Source organism: Diuraphis noxia, unplaced genomic scaffold (genome assembly GCF_037042655.1).
Source record: "Diuraphis noxia isolate RWA-SAM2 unplaced genomic scaffold, SU_Dnox_SAM2 contig0004, whole genome shotgun sequence".
In the NCBI taxonomy this organism is placed as follows: domain Eukaryota; kingdom Metazoa; phylum Arthropoda; class Insecta; order Hemiptera; family Aphididae; genus Diuraphis; species Diuraphis noxia.
In genome coordinates, this window is record NW_028301714.1 from 57202315 (window position 1) to 57221636 (window position 19322).

Sequence of the window (19322 nt, forward strand, 5' to 3'; positions counted from 1 at the left end):
GGCTTAGAAATATCAATTAATACGTAATAACATAAATCACTATACTGACGTGATTTGGTCGGGAAATATTTGGGGGGCTTCTGGACTTTTTTGCGGGTTTAGTCCCGTAAGAATCCTCTTGCCCACATTAATTTACGTCTATGGGTGAACGAGTATAAACTTCGAACAGTTTGCAGTAGGATAGTACTTAGTAGGCACATAATTTATTATTTTATTATAATTATTCCTACTATGTTATAATTTGTACAATAATTATATTTACGACTTAAATAGTCAGAATTAATCTAATTAAATAGGTAAGCACTAATAAGGTATACTTACTATGATATATAATATATTTCAGAATCATATTTTTAGGTATATAAGGACCACTGATCACCAACGTTTTTATTGATATTTCTAATGTAATTGTATATTTGTATCCTGTATCCTGTATACCTATTACCCATAATTCATATATATTAGTTACTAGTAGTTGGACATTTTGTAATAGGTATGAGATAAATTAATTAAATAAAAAGTTCGATATTCTTAATTTATTTCATAATGTTGTACAATATTATTAGACATTATAGTTATTATACGAGAATAATATAGTTAAATTATACCACGGAGAATGCCATATTAATTTTAATGAAATATTAATTTATTAATTGATTGTGGTGTCGTTATACTGCAATTTGTGTGCTTAGCTTAATAACTATTATTTAGTGTGTTCGTGTTCGTGGTTATGGCCAGCGTGATCATTTGATGTATGGTCATGGCCTGTGTGATCAATGCCGTCTTCGTGGTTATGGCCTGTATGGTCAACTCCTTCGTGACTCGCGTGAGCTTCGTGGTTGTGACCAGTGTGATCAGTGTGATCACCGGTATGTTCTTGTGGAGATTTTTCACCTTCGTGATGACAGTGAGCGCTCAAACATTGTTGTATCATAAATACTGCCACGAAAAGAAATACCATCTAAATAAAATATATGAGTTATTTATAAATTTTATTTGACGTCTAATTTCTAAATGTTATGTAAGTGTCAATATAGTAAGAACAATTGTTATGTAAACAATCATTCGATTATTATGCATATATACACCTAGTAGGTATAGAAATATATTGTATTCAGGACCTGCCTATCGAAAATATAAGTATGTTTTAATATTTTTAGTATTAATTTGATAAACAATATAAACAAAATTTCCAAATTCATTTTATCTTGATTATAATATTACAAACATTTTAAACAGTAGTTTTGAGTATTAAATTCTATCAAATTGACTAACTTTTATAAAATCACTAACTAAAAAACGTTTTTGTGCAGTTGCACATCCTTTGAATTATTCTCCCTAGTCCCTACTTAACAATTTTGATTTATTTATAAATTATAAGTAGGTATTATGAAAACATTATTAATTGCAAGTAAAATGTATAACATAAAAATAAAAATATGTTTTTATATCACATAACTAAAATAAACTTTGGCCTTATTTAAACTTAAGTGAATAGTTATTCTGAAAGGCTGTATGAAAGAGTTAAAACACTATAATAAATAATAATACTAAAAATATTGCGCAGACCGACAAAAAAACTGTCTGTCCATGTTTAATGTCAATCTATAATTAAACTTAAAACATAAATCGCCAAATTGTGTAGGTACTCTTTAACGTCAACAAAGCAGGTACATATTTAAAAATAAAAATTATTATTAAATTATTGAATTAAATATTGTTTAGAAACAGACAATTCAAATATTATATAAAAAAAATTATTGAATACTATTATATTGTGTTATGAATTTATACTAAATTACTTACAGAGGATTTCATGATGTTGAGTGTAAATTAATAACTTTATAAAAACACTGTTATATAACTGTTTGTAAGAACTGTGAGGAAAACGTTGGTACACCTCTATATAAATACGCGGTGTTTGATGCGATAACAAAATTATCTACAATAAATTAAAAACTTTTCTACTTCCATATTTATTCAGATTGTTTTTAATTAACTCATTTGTATCTTTTTATAATCTCATAATATATTATTATTATGACATGTTAACAACTTATAATGTTTCTACGCGCCTAATACGATTACTCAATAATAATATTTTTATCTATTTGATGCTTAAAGGGAGGAGATCAAAAGTAAAAAATTGACTACAACTTAAAAAAAAAAATAAATGGAACAAAATTACTAAATATATTATGCAATATCAGTTTTTGACTTTTTTGGACAACATCGATTTTATTTGCAATACTAACATTTTCAGTAATTATTTATGCTAGCTTTTTTTCGACACTACATAATTTTTAAATATTATAATTTTATGCTACTTATAAACATTATAATGTTTCTACTTTTTTACAAATTTTCCGATGTAAGTATGCCATTATTTTTGATTATGAGTAAAAAACTTTTTGGATTTAATACAAGGTTTCTTCCTGCAACAATAAAAAATATCAAAAAACATTGGAAGAATTATTTTATAAGCGTTATATGATTTCAAATTTTAAGATATACAGAGTGGTTCACCAAACATGCTCACCCCCATTTTTTCCTTTAATAATGAATTTATTCAAATTCTGGTTTTTGGAGTTTTAAAATATACTCAGACAGTTTTTTAATACTCAATTAGTGTTCTGTGGCGATTCAAACTTTTGTTTTTTAAAGATTTTTTGAACATTTCGATGCACCTATTTTAAAATTCAGATGAATACTTTCTTATAAAAACGTTTGTTAAATGGATAATAGTCCTTAAAAATTTAAATTAGACGCAATATCGAGACTATAGTATTATTGTATTTTGACCATTTATTCCAAATGTTTGATGTTGATGCCTTGATGGATTAATATAATAAGAACTATATTTTTTAAATTACCATACCCCTCATATCTCATAAACCCATTACTTTTTATTCTTAGAACACTAAAAATAAATAACTCAAAAATTAGTTAGCCGTATGAATTTTAATTCTGATACTTCAAATTGTTTAGAAAAATTATCCACGGAATAATTTACAGTTGAAAAGGAGGGTTCTAATTAAAAAAAATAAGTTTGTATCTCCACGCTCACAGAATAATACTGCAAGACATTTCAAGAATTTAAAAATATGGTATTTAAGTATGTTTAAAAAATCCAAAAATAAAATATTAAATAACTGAATTATTGAATTATTGAAGAAGAAAAAAGGGGTTGATTATATTTGGTGAATCACGCGCGACCCTGCGTATATTTGAGCTAATTATAAGCTATAACATTTTTGTAATTTTTTAATAGTAAAAGAAATAATTAATTAAATTACCCTTATAGTGCATAACATTTAATAAATCAAAATGTTAAAAAAAAATCATATTTGTTCGATAGCTTACAGTAATATACTAATATATTATAATATTATAGGTACCTATGTAGTTCTCATTGGAAAAAAAAGGAGCTTGTATCACCACACGTTGCGGTACTCTTTGGTATTAAAAATTCAAGTATTTGGTCGTTAAGTAAATACATTTAAGAACTTCAAAAATCAGAATCTGGACAAACACATTTTTTAAGGATTTAATAATTTTATATACATTATAATGGATATATGTACAATACAAGTTCATTATTCCAATGAAATTCCTCTATTTTGTACTCATCACTTTTGTTTTAGTTTTATGCGCTCAAGTTACGTAATCGTCTATAATATAATCGATTCGTATATTGTTCGCTGGCGGTACCTATTATAATACATACTTTACGGACCACCAATTTAATCGAAACGGTACATAATTCATCACTGACGTCGTGTGGTTAGAAACGCAGTTCGCAGGTCAGTTTAGTGTACCTATGGATGAGATGTAAGTATAATTTTTTGGTATTATTATGAAATACAATAATAATATATTTTTTACAACCTATCCATAACTGTTATAATAGAATGTACAAACAATAATGATTGATGGCCGATAACAGGATCAAAATTATTTTATGTTAAACTGGTGTAATCGTTTTATATCATATATATATATATATTATTTATTCGATCATATTAAAGCATACATTATATGAAGGTATGTATATGCCTGTAAATTAAATATTATACGTAGAGGCTAATATTGTGCTAAGTACATTAAATGTGTTTAGTTAACATTTGATCGGTTATATAGTACCTACCTACATATATGTTATATTCATTCGGGAAGCCATATTATAATCGTTTATTTGTATCCAATTACACGTGTTTTTCGTAACACACGGTGGTGGTAAATATGATTATTTCGAAATAATAAAATAGTAGGTACCTAACTGTAAAGCATTTATACCGTGTAAAAGTGCATTTAACAACGATGAAAACAACAGCCCGGTATTTATCGAAGAAAAGATTTTTGTTAAAAACAATATTGACCTCAAAAGTCAAATCAACTATTGACCGGTATAAAAAATGTCGATTTTGGTTGACCAAGGGTTTGCTGCGCGTCGCAAACAATTGGAAAGAGACTGTGCCGTCGACGAGAGGAAAAACTGCACCAAGAGGGATCGACGGTATGTTTATCGGATTGGACGAAAACAGAGACTTGTTAGTAAAACATCTGAATGCCGGCCAGGATTTATACCCGAATTGTGATACGTCGATTTGGCTAAGAAATTGTACGCATGAAATTCCGACTCCGATCCAAGGGAAAATCGAGGGTAAGTTGAAAAGGATTTGAATATTAAATATTGCACTGTATAACATAGAGAAGATACAATTTATATGCATTCCTATTTTACTACTCACACATAATGCACCGAAATCTCAGTTTAAAAAATTTCAATATCGATTTACAATAACACAATTAAATATTAATAATATATATAGGTAAGATACCGGAATGGTTATCGGGGTCGCTGCTACGAAACGGTCCGGGGAGTACACGAGTGGGAAATTATGAATTTAAACACGTATTCGACAGTTCGGCTTTACTACACAGGTAAAAATAATAACATTCATAAGGAAACCTACATGAATTTTTTAAATATGTTGTATAAAAAATACATAGGTAATATATTAATATCACACGATTTATATTTAAATTCGGTAACTATATTAATTATAATATCATATAATAAATTATGCACCTTGTAAATCTATCCTATATTAGGTATGCATTTAAAAATGGAACAGTATCATATCAGTGTAGATTCTTGGAATCAAACACATATAAACAAAATAAAGCAGCTCAAAGAATTGTCATTACCGAATTCGGGACCAGAGCGTGTCCGGATCCTTGTAAAACAATTTTCCACAGGTATGAACTACTAAGTATAATAGATATCAACCATACAATAGAAAAATCACTGTAATACACATTTACTAATAATAATTTACTAATACTATAGCTAGTATAGGTACGTACTATACCGCTGATACGATTCCACCTAATATAATGCATATACATTTGAATTATTAACAAATATTAAATACTAAAACCGTTTATAGCTAACTACTTTTACTCAATTTTTATAATAACATCACATAATATTCTGACATTTAGAAAAAAAAAATTAAAAAGTTAAAATAATTTAAAATATAGATATATATATACAAAATTAATATAAAAAATTAAATTACAATCATCATTTGTTCATTCATTTCATCATTCATCGTCTATTTTACATTATACTTACATGTTTGTATTTATACCTATTTATATTTATATTTTCGTTTAAGATGTAAATTGTATAACTTGTAAATAATTTAGAGTTAAACCCATTGTTGCTAATGGCCATAGTTGCCGAAGCTTAATTATTCTAATAAAAAATAAATAAAAAATAAAAAATATATTCTCACCCTATAACATACTGCAATATTGTTAATAATTCAGTTTCGTATTAACATATAGGTAGTGTTTATATTTTATATATTATATAATACATATATATATATATATATATTATATATTGTAAGTAAAAATACCTGTTGTTTTGATCGAAGAACATTTTAGAACTTAAGGAAACGAAATACATATAATATATACAATAAAATGTAATATTCTAATTCTGAAAAATAAATTTGAATGTCTACATTATATTGTTGTTCATCTCGTTTAATTATGTTATATAATGTATAATGCAAGGGCAAAGTTCATTTAGAGTTGTTAAGTATTAAGCGTAGGTACGCATGTACACATTAATAGATAAAAATGTTATAATTTTATTAACTACTAATAAATAATACTAATATAATTCATGTGGCTCATGTCAAACGACAGCATTAAATAATTAATTAGTTACGAATTTTTTATATAGTTGAGTTTCATGCTTGATAAATATATAAACGAGTAGATACGTGAAAAGTTGAAAAATATTACCGTTTTCATTAAAGATTGTAATTTCAGTACACTAAATATTATTGTAAATTTGTTGATTTTCATTTACAATGATATACTATTGTCTATTGAATAGCAAAGTATACTCGTATAACCTTTTTCAATAATGTCCAATTGTCTTCACAGCAATCCCAACATATTGCTGCATAGTGTATCTACACTATTTGTATCACACGATATCTTTTAAGGTCAAACAAATTATAGCTTTTATATTAAATTAATTTAACTAACCAGTGTAAATTCAACTTTTAGGATATAATATTTTCCCCCATTTTAAAACATATTTAAAAAAAAATGTAATGGTGCAACAAAATTATTCCATCGTAAATAATGCCAAATGTTTACTTGTCAAACGTAAATACTATTTTTTTTAAACTAATCAACCATAATAAATATATAATAATTCAGTATTGATAAATCGGTCTTTAAATTGTTGTTCCCAAATATAACAATTAACAGAAAACATGATGTTGAGTATAAGTATATTTTTTTCTAAATTCGACATTGGCATTGATAATTTATATATTTGACAGATTTTTTTTTTTTTTTTTTTTTTTTTTTTATTAGGAAAGAGCCCTCGGCAGCATAGGCCATTGGGCTTAAAAAATATGAATAGCCATTTGACAGATTTATAAACGAGACAAGTATTTAATATTTTACACACGGCTTTCGTAACTGATATAATTATTAAATGTATTTACCGGTTGAATATTAGTGTTGACCAACAAGAAATAAATACCAGCAATATCGAATAAGAATAAAAAATACTACGAAAAAAAAATAAACAAATATACTAACTAAATGTCAATAATAAGCAATAATGATGAATAATTGAACATAACTCTGCAGGAGGTAGATATAAATCATTAAGTATAAATAAATTGAAAAAGAAATCAATGTTCAATGTATTAAAATTTAATTACAACAATATTAGAAAATGAGCTTGGACAAGAACGATGATTAAATATTAAATACTTATAAATTGATCATACTAATAAGACATTAATATTTATAACTATAATAATTACTAATTAAATTATAAGTGCAAATGTATCTACAATTAAAATAACAGCCACCTGAAGCAATAATATAATAATCATACCTAAGCCTCTCCTGAATATACGTCACAGTCACTGCATATTTAACAGTTTTATGACTAGTATATACTAACTGAACATTTTGAAATTTCCAATAATTAAACCCACACCCAATGTGAATTGTTTTTGTATGACCACTCGGTTTACATAGAATACGGTAACATGCAGAACCTTATTAAGAGTTATAGGATGTCGTGGCCGCACGTAAGGTCTTTTATTCACACATATTATATGGGTATCAAATTATTTGCACTATAATGGTAGTATCATTAGAATTCATCTGTATAAATCAAATTATTCGACATTTGTAATATTATGACTTCGAATTCAGAACGCCAGAATACTAGGTACATTATACTACAAAAACTTGCAAAAACATATTTATGATTCATTGTTTATCAATGAATCAGAGAAAATATACATTTTTCATATTATTATTTTTATGCTTTATGCATTTATTTTACCTAGTCTCTACTTTTTATATCATTTTCATTTCAGTAGGTGCATTAGATTTCCAGAAAACCAATTGGAAAAATATTAACGGAAACCAAAGAGTTTGAGTGTGTTAGGATTTTCGGATAAAATCCTAAGTTAAATTTGGTGGCTAATTTTGTCTTAACGTACCGATTTTTAAAACACTGTGGTGTCGTTTGATATATATATATTTACTAGGGCGCAGAAGTAATCAAATGGATCAGAACATCTAAGATTAAAGTTTCAGATACCTAAGTTATATTTTTCCATAAAAATACACTCAATTGAATAAAAAGTTACTTTTATTTTAGGTTTTCTAATGTATTTAAATGGGGAGACGATCAATCAGACAATGCGATGATATCTATTTATCCAATTGGCGATGAGTATTTTACATTTACCGAGTATCCAATAGTGAGCAAAATTGATCCTACAACTCTCGAAACACTTAAAACTGTAAATATAATATAATATTAATCTTAAATAATAAATTTATTAGTGTATATTATATTATTATTGAAATAATAAATTTATACTTAAAATTTTGTAATTAAAATAGGATCATATTATTATTATCTACAATTTCTTTCTATTTAGTGTTTAATAGTTTTCCTTGTGTTATATTTAAGATTAAACACGAATGGTAAGTATGCATCATGCATATTGTATATTGCATCATAAAATATAAAATATAGACTACTATATTATTTAAATTGAACAAGTTGTATGTTTTTGATACATCTATGTAAATATGAAATAATATTAATGAAAATCGTAAATTAATTACTAATATTATATGGTTAAGGCTCATAACAATCGTTTTAAATTACATTGGAATTTTATCTTTTACATACACATGTAAAGTACGTTCATACATTATATTGTTATTGCATATGCATAAACGCGTATATATATGTGTGTGTATGTGTGTGAAATTCTGTTTTTGAACAAATAAAATGTTGTAATATTGTAATCAATTATGATAAAAATGTAAAATTATATCTAAAGATATGATTGTTATTCTTATTTCTTATTCTCACATTTAAGCACGTTTCATGGTTGAACGAATTTATAAACAACAAAATTTTATGCTCGCGTTGTTAGTATAGGTAATAGTGGTAGATATATATTCTAGCATAATTAATATTAAGGAGGTGTCTACGCACTAATATATTTGTTTTCTTTCTATTTCCCACGCGCATATTATACAACAAATTTTCGATCAGCAGAACCAACCTATTGTGTCGTTAGCTTTTATAAAATAACTGACCAATCATATAAAACTTAAAGTTGATAACATTTTATCAGCATTTGTATATTATGTCTTTTTTTACGATATCTTATATTTGTACCCGACAAACGAGTGTTTTTTGAATCGTAATATTTTGCGTATGTCGTTTTCATAACACAGCTGGTACATAAAAATCGAAACATCGTAAACAAAATCTTAACACAGACAATGTTGTTATTTTAACTTTTAACTTTTTAAGTGCTGGGTCAAACTGCGGTATTTCGCCGTAGAGTCCACATCACAGTTTTACCGCCGTGGTTTTTACGTTTAAATTAAACAGCTTTTTTTAAATCGACTGCAGGGTAAAAGTATGGCTCAGTAGATTTAAAAACGGCTATTTAGACGGTAACGTAAAAACCGTTCGGACTCTAAGCCGACAAATATACCGCAGTGTGACCAAGGCCCTAAGGCCTAAATTTGATAACATTGGTAATTTAATTTGAATATGTTAAACAATTAGCAACGCAAAATGCCCATTGATTGGTTCTGCTGACAGTCAATATTTTGATCAGAATATGAAAACAATAAATAGTGCACCGACATTTCCTTAACGGACATTTTTCCAATTAGATAGACATTGCTCGTCGGACTGGTATTGTTCATCATACTGCTCACCCACACGTGGCAGCCGATGGTGCTGTTTTCAATTTAGCAACTATTCCAAAAATTGACGGACCTCATTATTGCGTGGTTAAATTTCCTCGGGTCGATTCAGGTAGGACCCAAAAAGTATTTAAAAACACTGTATAATATTTAGTGAGCACCTATAACACGTTTCCGCTAAGAAGTGTACACCACGTGTTAAAAAAAAATTCTTTACCACTATGAAATATGACATTTTCTTGGAAAAATAAGAAAAACTTCTAAGAAAGATTTCGTGATATTAATATGTATAATGTAGTATGAAAAAAAAAATTATGATTTTCCAAAGTATATTAACAACTCTTAGGTTTCTAAACATACAAATCTACCGTTTATTTTAACAACTTTTTATTCATGTCCATTCACAACCAACTTACCTCTTTGCGAGGTACCTATTATATGTATCATATTATATTATGATTGAGTCCAAGTCCAATCCAAAACTTTCATACTTCTAGGAGACTTTTTTCTAAAAGCGGTTAATATTTATTTTTCTATATTTCGTATTCGGCAAAAACATGGCTGATGGACACGCGTGGTCCCTTTCCCACTCTCAACCAACCAATCATCCTGGCAAAGCTACAGCCTATATTAGGTTATATTAGCCTATAGGTTTTATTTGGCAAATCCTGTTTGTGTTTTCCAAGAAACTGGATACCAGTATTCGACGGACGAAATGTTTGGGCGAGTGTGCATCGTGGCTACCATCAAGTGTCGGTGGCCCCTTCACCCTGGGTATATGCATTCTTTCGGCATAACTGAACACTATTTCGTCGTAGTCGAACAGCCCTTGAGCATTTCACTATCTACTGTCGTTGTTAACAGATTCAAAGGAGATCCACTGTCCAGTGCACTAAAATGGTTTCAAGACTGTCCCGTAAGTAACAAGTGTTTATAGACATTTTTTTCGTCATTGAGTTAAAAGTTTTAAATTATGTACATGATACGCAACAACAACATATTATTGATGACAAGAATGACATTTATATTAACAGCACATATTGAAACGTAGTTTCTTATGGCGCGATGTGAGCGGAAGGACTCTAGCAAGCACGTATCCAGGAGCAATTATCGGGGGGTAGGGGGGGGGGGGTTAAAATATTTTAAGTCCGTCTTCCGACAACATATAACATATTATAAATATATAACTACTTTAAAAATTTGGGGGGGGGGGGTAACCTCTAAATCCCCCCTGTATACGGGCCTGGACCCTAACTCAGAAAATCGTGCTTAACGAAATTAAAAGCGTTATCACTATCTCTCTTACTCTACCGCTTTCTCTACGTTGTTATTATATATCTACACGTCGTCGCCGATAAAACAAGAAAAAAGGCAAGTTGCAGGTAGCTGGAAACCCTAGATACTATATTATTATTGTTATAATAAATTATCCTAGTATATTACAATAGAAAACGTTCATATCAAAATAAATAGCATTAAATATTATTAAATCACTTTCGTCACTATATGTTGACGAATCCAGGCTTTTCCGTTTTGATATTATTTCGCGTTGTTTTGTTTGATCGCATATTCGCATCGGGCTCCGATGTCATTGATCTTTTCTCCGCGGTGCGTGTTGTGTTGACAATGTTGCTCAGTGTGTGCTCAGTTTTCGCGATCGTTTAATGACAACGTATCATTTGCTTTCGATGATTGAATATGAACAATAATAATAATTCAATGTATTTTTCAATGAATTAAATAAAAAAAAACCTGATAACATAATATTTACTTTGATTTCGAATAGTTCCACTGAAATTAATCTGTAACCTATAAGACTGCCAAAGAAACTACGTTTCTATCGGGTGTCCCATGCGGCGCATTCGAGTTGGGTCCGGGGGCTAATCGCAGGTACTATTACTAGTTGGGTTCCAGATTTTTAAAGTTACTATACTAGTTTGGTCCCGGATTATTTTAGGTATTCCACTATAATAGCTCCTGAATATTTTTTGGTAAGTACTACACTCTACTAACATTTTCATTCCCATTTTAACAGACTGTCTATGATCTATTTAGACCACAGGTATGGTTAAAAATGTTTTTTTCTTAAAATATTAAAATATATAATATATAATAAAAAAAATTCAGGAATAATCAATCGATTTGATTTTGTAAAATTAATGTCTTATACATTTTTACCAACACACATGTGATTTTGTGAAGTTGATTTTTATAAAATTCTAATAACTTATATTTTAATGGAAAAGAAAAAAAAAAACAAAAAAAAACTGTAAAAAACATTTTTAACCATACCTGTGGTCTAAATAGATTATAGACAGTCCTAAGTCTGTTAAGATGGGAAGAAAAATGTTAATATACTGTAGTACTTACCAAAAAATATTCAAGAACTAATGTTGTAGCTAAAATAATTCAGGACCGAACTAGTGTAGTACCTATAAAAATCCGGGACCCAACTAGTGTAGCAATTTAAAATTTGGGACCCAACTCGGATGCAGCCGTCCCATGACAGCACTCGTTTTTTTATTATATGGATTACATAGACACCAATAATAACATAATATATTATTTTATTATTATATAATACAAGTAGGTACATTTTTTTTGTTTTACCAAAATATTTATAAACAAATTTTAAATTTAAATCGTCGCCACACCAACACTATTTAAGGGCCTGGTATAGACAATTTTTATGACATTTCAGAATAAGAATTCAAATTTTAAATATTAAACATATTTAAATACTAATTCCAAATATTCTAAAAGTGGTCTCATGGTATTAGGTACCAATAATAATAAAATAGGAAAATGGTTTCATGTTGCAAGACAAACTTACGAATACGAAGTAAATTCTACTTCAGATTTACATATTTTTCATAATATCACAACATAATTTTTGTCTTAGTTTATTTGTGTCAAAGTTTTTTTTTTTTGGTATTAGCAGTACTCACTTATTTATAAATTATACTCAATTTAATGTATGAAAATATTAAAACAATAAATATTACTATAGGCTCAAATAAGGGGGATCTGCCGGACTAACCCCTAAAAAAAATAAACTAATGTCATAGGTATATTCTCCAAATTATAAATGTTAATAAAGTGTTCAATATAAACTAGAACTTCAGCCCCCTCCCCCCCCCCCCAAAAAAAAAAAAAAACCTAACACTATTTTTGCCTATGGATATTACGAATTAATTAGGTTTTTAAATTCCAATTTCCAATTTTAAAGATTATAAGTTATAAGTTAATTATAACTATCTGTCCAATATTTGATTTTGTTGACCAAAATACCATATTTATCATTCAAAATAGTAATGATCTCAAAAAATTAAAAAGGCGTAAAATGGATCACCTCGTAAACAAAAGTAAAAGTTATAAATTATGCTATGTATTATAATATATTCATATTTATAATGTTTCCAAACTATGTAACTCTGTTTTAACTCTTTGTAAACGTGTATATTGTACATAGACTCTAATTCACTTGATTTCGCGATCTGATGGCAGAACGGTGAAGACATTTAAATCGGATGCGTTCTTTTATCTCCACATAATAAATCAGTACGAAGAAGACGACCACGTTGTAATAGATATTTGTTGTTACCGAGATCCTTCCATGATCGACTGCATGTTCGTCGAAGCATTACAAGTACATTTTTAATATTTTTAAACTTTGATAAAATTAAACATTTAGTTATATTGATAAAAATCGTTTTGTGTATTGTCTTAAATGAACAGCATGAAGTAAATCATCTATCACCGCTATTTTAGTGGTTATTTTTTTGCATCTCACGAAATGGTGCAGTATATGCAAATGCATGTTAGGTGCCGGTTTGATATGATTAGATAACAATAACAGTAATAACACTCATAACCTATTTATTGATAAATTGATAATCAAACTAGGAATATACGTAATATTGCAACACATATTTATATTCAAGCCGGATGTTGATTAAATCATTACGATATTGTAGTCGTCATCTACAATAACCATTCATTATATATCATTATTGTTTCACAGATATGATAACATAATGTATTTTACATTTCAGTATAAAACCATACTATTTTTAAATTTTTGGCGATTCTTTGTTCGTATTACCTATAGGCAGTAATAGCGTATCTCATATTATACCAGCACAATGGTTATTATCAAACTGCAACTTAATGGACTTTTATTTCAGAATCTCAACAAAAACCCAGATTATGCAGCCATGTTTCGCAGCAGGCCTTTGAGATTCGTGTTGCCAGTTAACAGTGACAAACCTAAGAGCGAGAATGTCAAAAATGACCACTTGTATGTCTCCCCAGAAAAGCTCTGCGATTTAGGCTGTGAAACACCCAGGATTAATGAATTCAAAATTGGGATAAAATACAGGTTTTTTTATGCAATATCATCCGACGTTGACTCAGAAAACCCTGGGACGGTAATAATTGTTATTTGTTGTTCTTTGGTTGAATTGGTTATTGGAATTTATAAATTTATAATAAGATGATATATATAATATATAATACTTAGGACTCGGAAGTTATAGAAGTTTCATATTATTCTAAATGCTCTCGATTTATTGCAGAGCAAGCTAGAAATATCAGATATACAATGGTGAATTTAAAAATCGAAAATGTAAAGTTTATGTTAGCATATATTTTGTTAATTTTAGGGAAAAATACACGTTTCTTGTATCCCGGATGAAAATTCCGGAGACAAAAAGTCGATTTTGAAAAAAAATGAACAAAAAGTCCGGATTCATTTTTTTAATGTCGGTCAAAAAGCCCGAGCACATTTTTATTGTCAGACAAAAAGTCCAAAAATATAATTAAAATATTTTATTACATTTTCATCTATAATTATTTTATATATAGGCATTTTATAACGTACGTGAAGTTGGCACCCCGACTTTGTCGTATCGTCCCCAAACCAATACCATATTTTTGCAAATAATTTGCAACAAATTGCAACACCGGAAAAAAAATTTGCAACATGGTTTTACAACCCCCACAATAAAACATGTTTCGGGGTGCCAAGTTCACGTTGGCACCCCGACTTTGTCGTATCGTCCCCAAACCAATATCATATTTTTGCAAATAATTTGCAACAATTTGCAACACAGAAAAAAAAATTTGCAACACATTTTGTTACGCCAAGAAAAATACAATTCGTTCGGGGTGCCAAATTCACGTTGCACCCCGACTTTGTCGTATCGTCCCCAAACCAATATCATATTTTTGCAAATAATTTGCAACAATTTGCAACACAGAAAAAAAATTTTGCAACACATTTTTTGCGCAAGGATGTGTACTTACTAAATTTTGGTAAATTTTTGTTTTTTCTTATTGAAATGCCTTATGTAGAGGTTTGAAAGTTAGTAATTTCCTGTATAAGTATAATAAGTTCCACTGCTGTAAAATATAGGTAGATGCATATAGCTTGTAACAATCTATAAATAAAATATTCTAAGTATACACACAATAATCTTAATTTCAATTTTAAAATTTATTTGATTTAAACATAAATTTTATAAAAAAAACAACTTAAATTTAGTTTTTTCATGTGTAGGTACTTAAAATAAAAAATTAACACAGCTTTGTATGATTCTTATTGAAGTTTGAATTATATACAATATGTTAAGAATCTATTGTACTTAATTTATATAATATAAAATAATTTTGTTTAAAAGTCTGTTTAAAATATTAAAAATATTAAAAATAATAAATGTTAATTATTGACAATTAAAATATGATAAACATTTTATTATTTTACAAAAAGTTACTTTAATATTAATCATGTTTTATGTAAATCAGCATATGTACTTAAATTTAGTTATAACTCATAACTTTTTAATGGTAATTTATATTAAATTCAAAATCACGGTAGCCGTCGTCGTCGTGGTCGTTCCATCAGTAACAATAACAATGTTTGTTACTTATCTAGTCATCGCCTCATCGGGGAAAAAATATGACAAAATTACCGAACGAATAAACAATATTACCGTTCTTATAGAATATTGTTTAAATACTCAGTATTTACTCAGTATCTAACAATAAAAGTTATAGATAAAAATATATAATATACAAATACAATATACTTTATACATATATAATATAGATACATTATCATTATTATTTGCATTTGTGATAAAAATTAGTGATATCACAAAAAAAACCCTTCGTAAACTACGTGTAAAAATGTGGGCGATTGTAAACTTCACAAGTTTTATTTTCTTACCTGTAACTTGTAAGTAATGGGTTTATGCATGGTCGCCCATTGGGGGGTACATGACGGGGCACTTGCCACCCCCTGGAAAAATTATATGAACTTATATTCATATGTTTAAATAACATTAAACCTTTCTATAGTCTAATAGTCTTTACCATGAATTTAAGAATTTTTTTTATCTACCCCCCATGAAAAGCTATTTATGGGTGCTCATAGGTATATGTAAACTACGGCAGTGTTATAAATTGGCTTACACACTAGGCGTTTCATTTCGCATGTCCATATCTTCAGAAACGGGGTGATTAATCGATTAAATGGTTTTTAGTAATTTTTTTAATTTCATCTTATTGCAATATAGTAGGTACACATCCTGATCATCCAAATTTTTTTTCTGTGTTGCAAATTGTTGCAAATATTTGCAAAAATATGATATTGGTTAGGGGACGATACGACAAAGTCGGGGTGCAACGTGAATTTGGCACCCCGAACGAATTTTATTTTTCTTGGCGTAAAAAAATGTGTTGCAAATTTTTTTTTCTGTGTTGCAAATTGTTGCAAATTATTTGCAAAAATATGATATTGGTTTGGGGACGATACGACAAAGTCGGGGTGCAACGTGAATTTGGCACCCCGAACGAATTTTATTTTTCTTGGCGTAAAAAAATGTGTTGCAAATTTTTTTTTCTGTGTTGCAAATTGTTGCAAATTATTTGCAAAAATATGATATTGGTTTGGGGACGATACGACAAAGTCGGGGTGCAACGTGAATTTGGCACCCCGAACGAATTGTATTTTTCTTGGCGTAAAAAAATGTGTTGCAAATTTTTTTTTCTGTGTTGCAAATTTTTGCAAATTATTTGCAAAAATATGATATTGGTTTGGGGACGATACGACAAAGTCGGGGTGCCAACGTGAACTTGGCACCCCGAAACATGTTTTATTGTGGGGGTTGTAAAATTATGTTGCAAATTTTTTTTCTGGTGTTGCAAATTGTTGCAAATTATTTGCAAAAATATGGTATTGGTTTGGGGACGATACGACAAAGTCGGGGTGCCAAGTTCACGGCGGTCATTTTATACTACACAAAACAAGTAATTCAATAGAAAAATTTTTATTTTGACTTAAGTAATTTAAATTATTAATATTACTGTGATAATGGTCGATATTTGTATTGAATTATTTAAAATTATTATTATTATTATTGTATGCATCGATGTTTATATTGAATTATTTGTTTTGTGTAGTATGAAATACCTATATATAATATAATTATAGATGAAAATGTAATAAAATATTTTAATTATATTTTCAGACTTTTTGTCTGACAATAAAAATGTGCTGGGGCTTTTTGTCCGACATTAACAAAAATGTATCCGGACTTTTTGACCAATTACCATTATTTAATGTAGGTTTAGGCATTTATTGTCATCACCACATTCAACTATTAATTTAACAACAGTGCGATGCGCATTTATATAATTCCTAACTCGCTAATATTCCATTGTACTATCTTTTCTAATATATTTTTTTAACTATTTCTATTCAGTTTAATAATATTTTCAAAAGTTCCAAACAGCTTCTCGTCATATTTTATATATTATAAATTTATTTTTCAATAGCTAACATTTCTTTTAGTGCAAATCAATAAGAAAATAAAATGGTTTTTCTTGTTGAAATTTAAACTTTTATGAATATATATAATGTATATAAAAAAAGTTCATATTATAGACAGTTTTTTATACATATTTACATGCATATTATTTCTTTTTTAACTCCTATAATTTCCGAGCCTTACTAGTAAAATACAAAATAAGTTCTTTATAAAGAAATTACATAATATGCTATATAATTTTATAATTTTTTTAATTAGCTCATCAAAGTGGATACATACAATAAAACTTATAAAACATGGTGTGAACAGAACGTATATCCTAGTGAACCAATTTTTGTTTCTTTCCCAGACGCTGAAGTATGTATACGTAATTTTCATAAAATCAAATAGGTACTTATTTATTATATTTTTTTTTTAAATTCATGTTTAAGCATCAACAACTATGGTTATTAACTTACATAGATAAAATATAAGTTAAATAACAATAAATACATATAGAATACACTAGATTGAGTTATATACATATCAATATGTTTGAGAAATGAAATAATTCTAAAATTAAATATTATTTATCTATATAGTCTATAATCTATTAGTACAAATTTATATAACAATGATTTTTTATTAAATTATAATTTAAAAAACATATTAAGTGTGCCATGAGGCCATGACGTATAAAAAATGTATTGATTTAATAAATGGTGTCCGCACTTTAATATAAATTATGCTTAAGGACTAAGGTACCGTTTGCTATCACTATTTCAGATTGCCAGATTCCTTAACTGTAAATGATTATTGGTAGTGCGACAGGCATTTATCTTATTTTATCATATAATCTTCGATTAAATTTTATTTAGAGGACATCAGCACATTTATTTTCTCACTTTAGCCCACGCACAACATATTAAATTTGCGCCCATGAATCATGAGATACAATACCTTGTGTAGTTAGCTTTGGTGTTAGAACTTTAGAAGTTAGAATGAATTTACCTATTATCAAACTTGAATTTAATAACATTATCTTTGTTCTAAAGTTGACTTATTTACGGTATTTAAATTTTAAAGTGAGATGAGAATTTTAAAACTGTAACATTTTACTTACTCATAACTCGGATTAAAATTGAAATATCGTAAAAATTAAACGACAGCATAAAGGTTATGTTCTTAACTTAAGTTTGATCATATTGGTTAATAGTTAATTCACTCTAATATTAAAGCTTGTGACATTATGGAAATATAAATATGTAGTATGTTTATAAGTAAAAATCATTAACTGTTTTTGATGTACCTGTAAATGTGAACAGGGTGAAGATGACGGTGTAGTGTTATCATCAATCATTTGGGGATCGAAGTGTGAAAACCAAGCTGGAGTAATAGTTTTGGACGCGAAGAGTTGGACAGAGATAGGGCGAGCTGTTTTTGTCACTCAGTCACCAGTTCCTAAATGCTTGCATGGCTGGTATGCTGCTGCTGTATAAGAAACTTGTCATCGAAATAATATAGTTATTTTTGACAAATCTTAATAATCATCATAATCGATTTTTAAGTCAATATTTATATCTAATAAGTGTTATAATACATATATTGTATAATATACTTGCATATTATATTAAACGTATTTTACCATGTGTTTTAAAACCATCTTGCTGTGTTTGAAACCAGTGGAATTATTATAGAACACAA

At 28.2% G+C, this 19322-nt stretch overlaps 2 protein-coding genes across 5 annotated transcripts; one reads left to right on the plus strand and one right to left on the minus strand.

Moving 5' to 3' along the window:
* Positions 1 to 521: 521 nt before the first annotated feature.
* LOC107165937 (uncharacterized) lies at positions 522 to 1965 on the minus strand. Its single transcript, XM_015514373.2, has 2 exons — positions 1807 to 1965; positions 522 to 961 (listed from the first exon to the last, which is right to left on the minus strand). Exons 1-2 carry the CDS (start codon positions 1816 to 1818, stop codon positions 704 to 706), a joined length of 270 nt encoding a protein of 89 aa, XP_015369859.1. The 5' UTR covers positions 1819 to 1965; the 3' UTR covers positions 522 to 703.
* Positions 1966 to 3636: 1671 nt separating this feature from the next.
* Positions 3637 to 19277, plus strand: ninaB (neither inactivation nor afterpotential B). Of its 4 annotated transcripts, XM_089226019.1 has the most exons (12): positions 3637 to 3831; positions 3911 to 4044; positions 4438 to 4663; positions 4833 to 4944; positions 5116 to 5262; positions 8225 to 8369; positions 9775 to 9919; positions 10494 to 10723; positions 13280 to 13456; positions 13995 to 14237; positions 17898 to 17996; positions 18944 to 19277. In XM_089226019.1, exons 2-12 carry the CDS (start codon positions 4039 to 4041, stop codon positions 19115 to 19117), a joined length of 1704 nt encoding a protein of 567 aa, XP_089082145.1. In that variant the 5' UTR covers positions 3637 to 3831; positions 3911 to 4038; the 3' UTR covers positions 19118 to 19277. The 4 variants fall into 4 exon arrangements, with proteins under 4 accessions (XP_089082145.1, XP_015369849.1, XP_089082146.1 ...); XM_015514363.2 differs by lacking the exon at positions 3911 to 4044 and having other exon boundaries at positions 3639 to 3831; XM_015514362.2 differs by lacking the exons at positions 3637 to 3831; positions 3911 to 4044 and having other exon boundaries at positions 4082 to 4663.
* Positions 19278 to 19322: the final 45 nt, after the last annotated feature.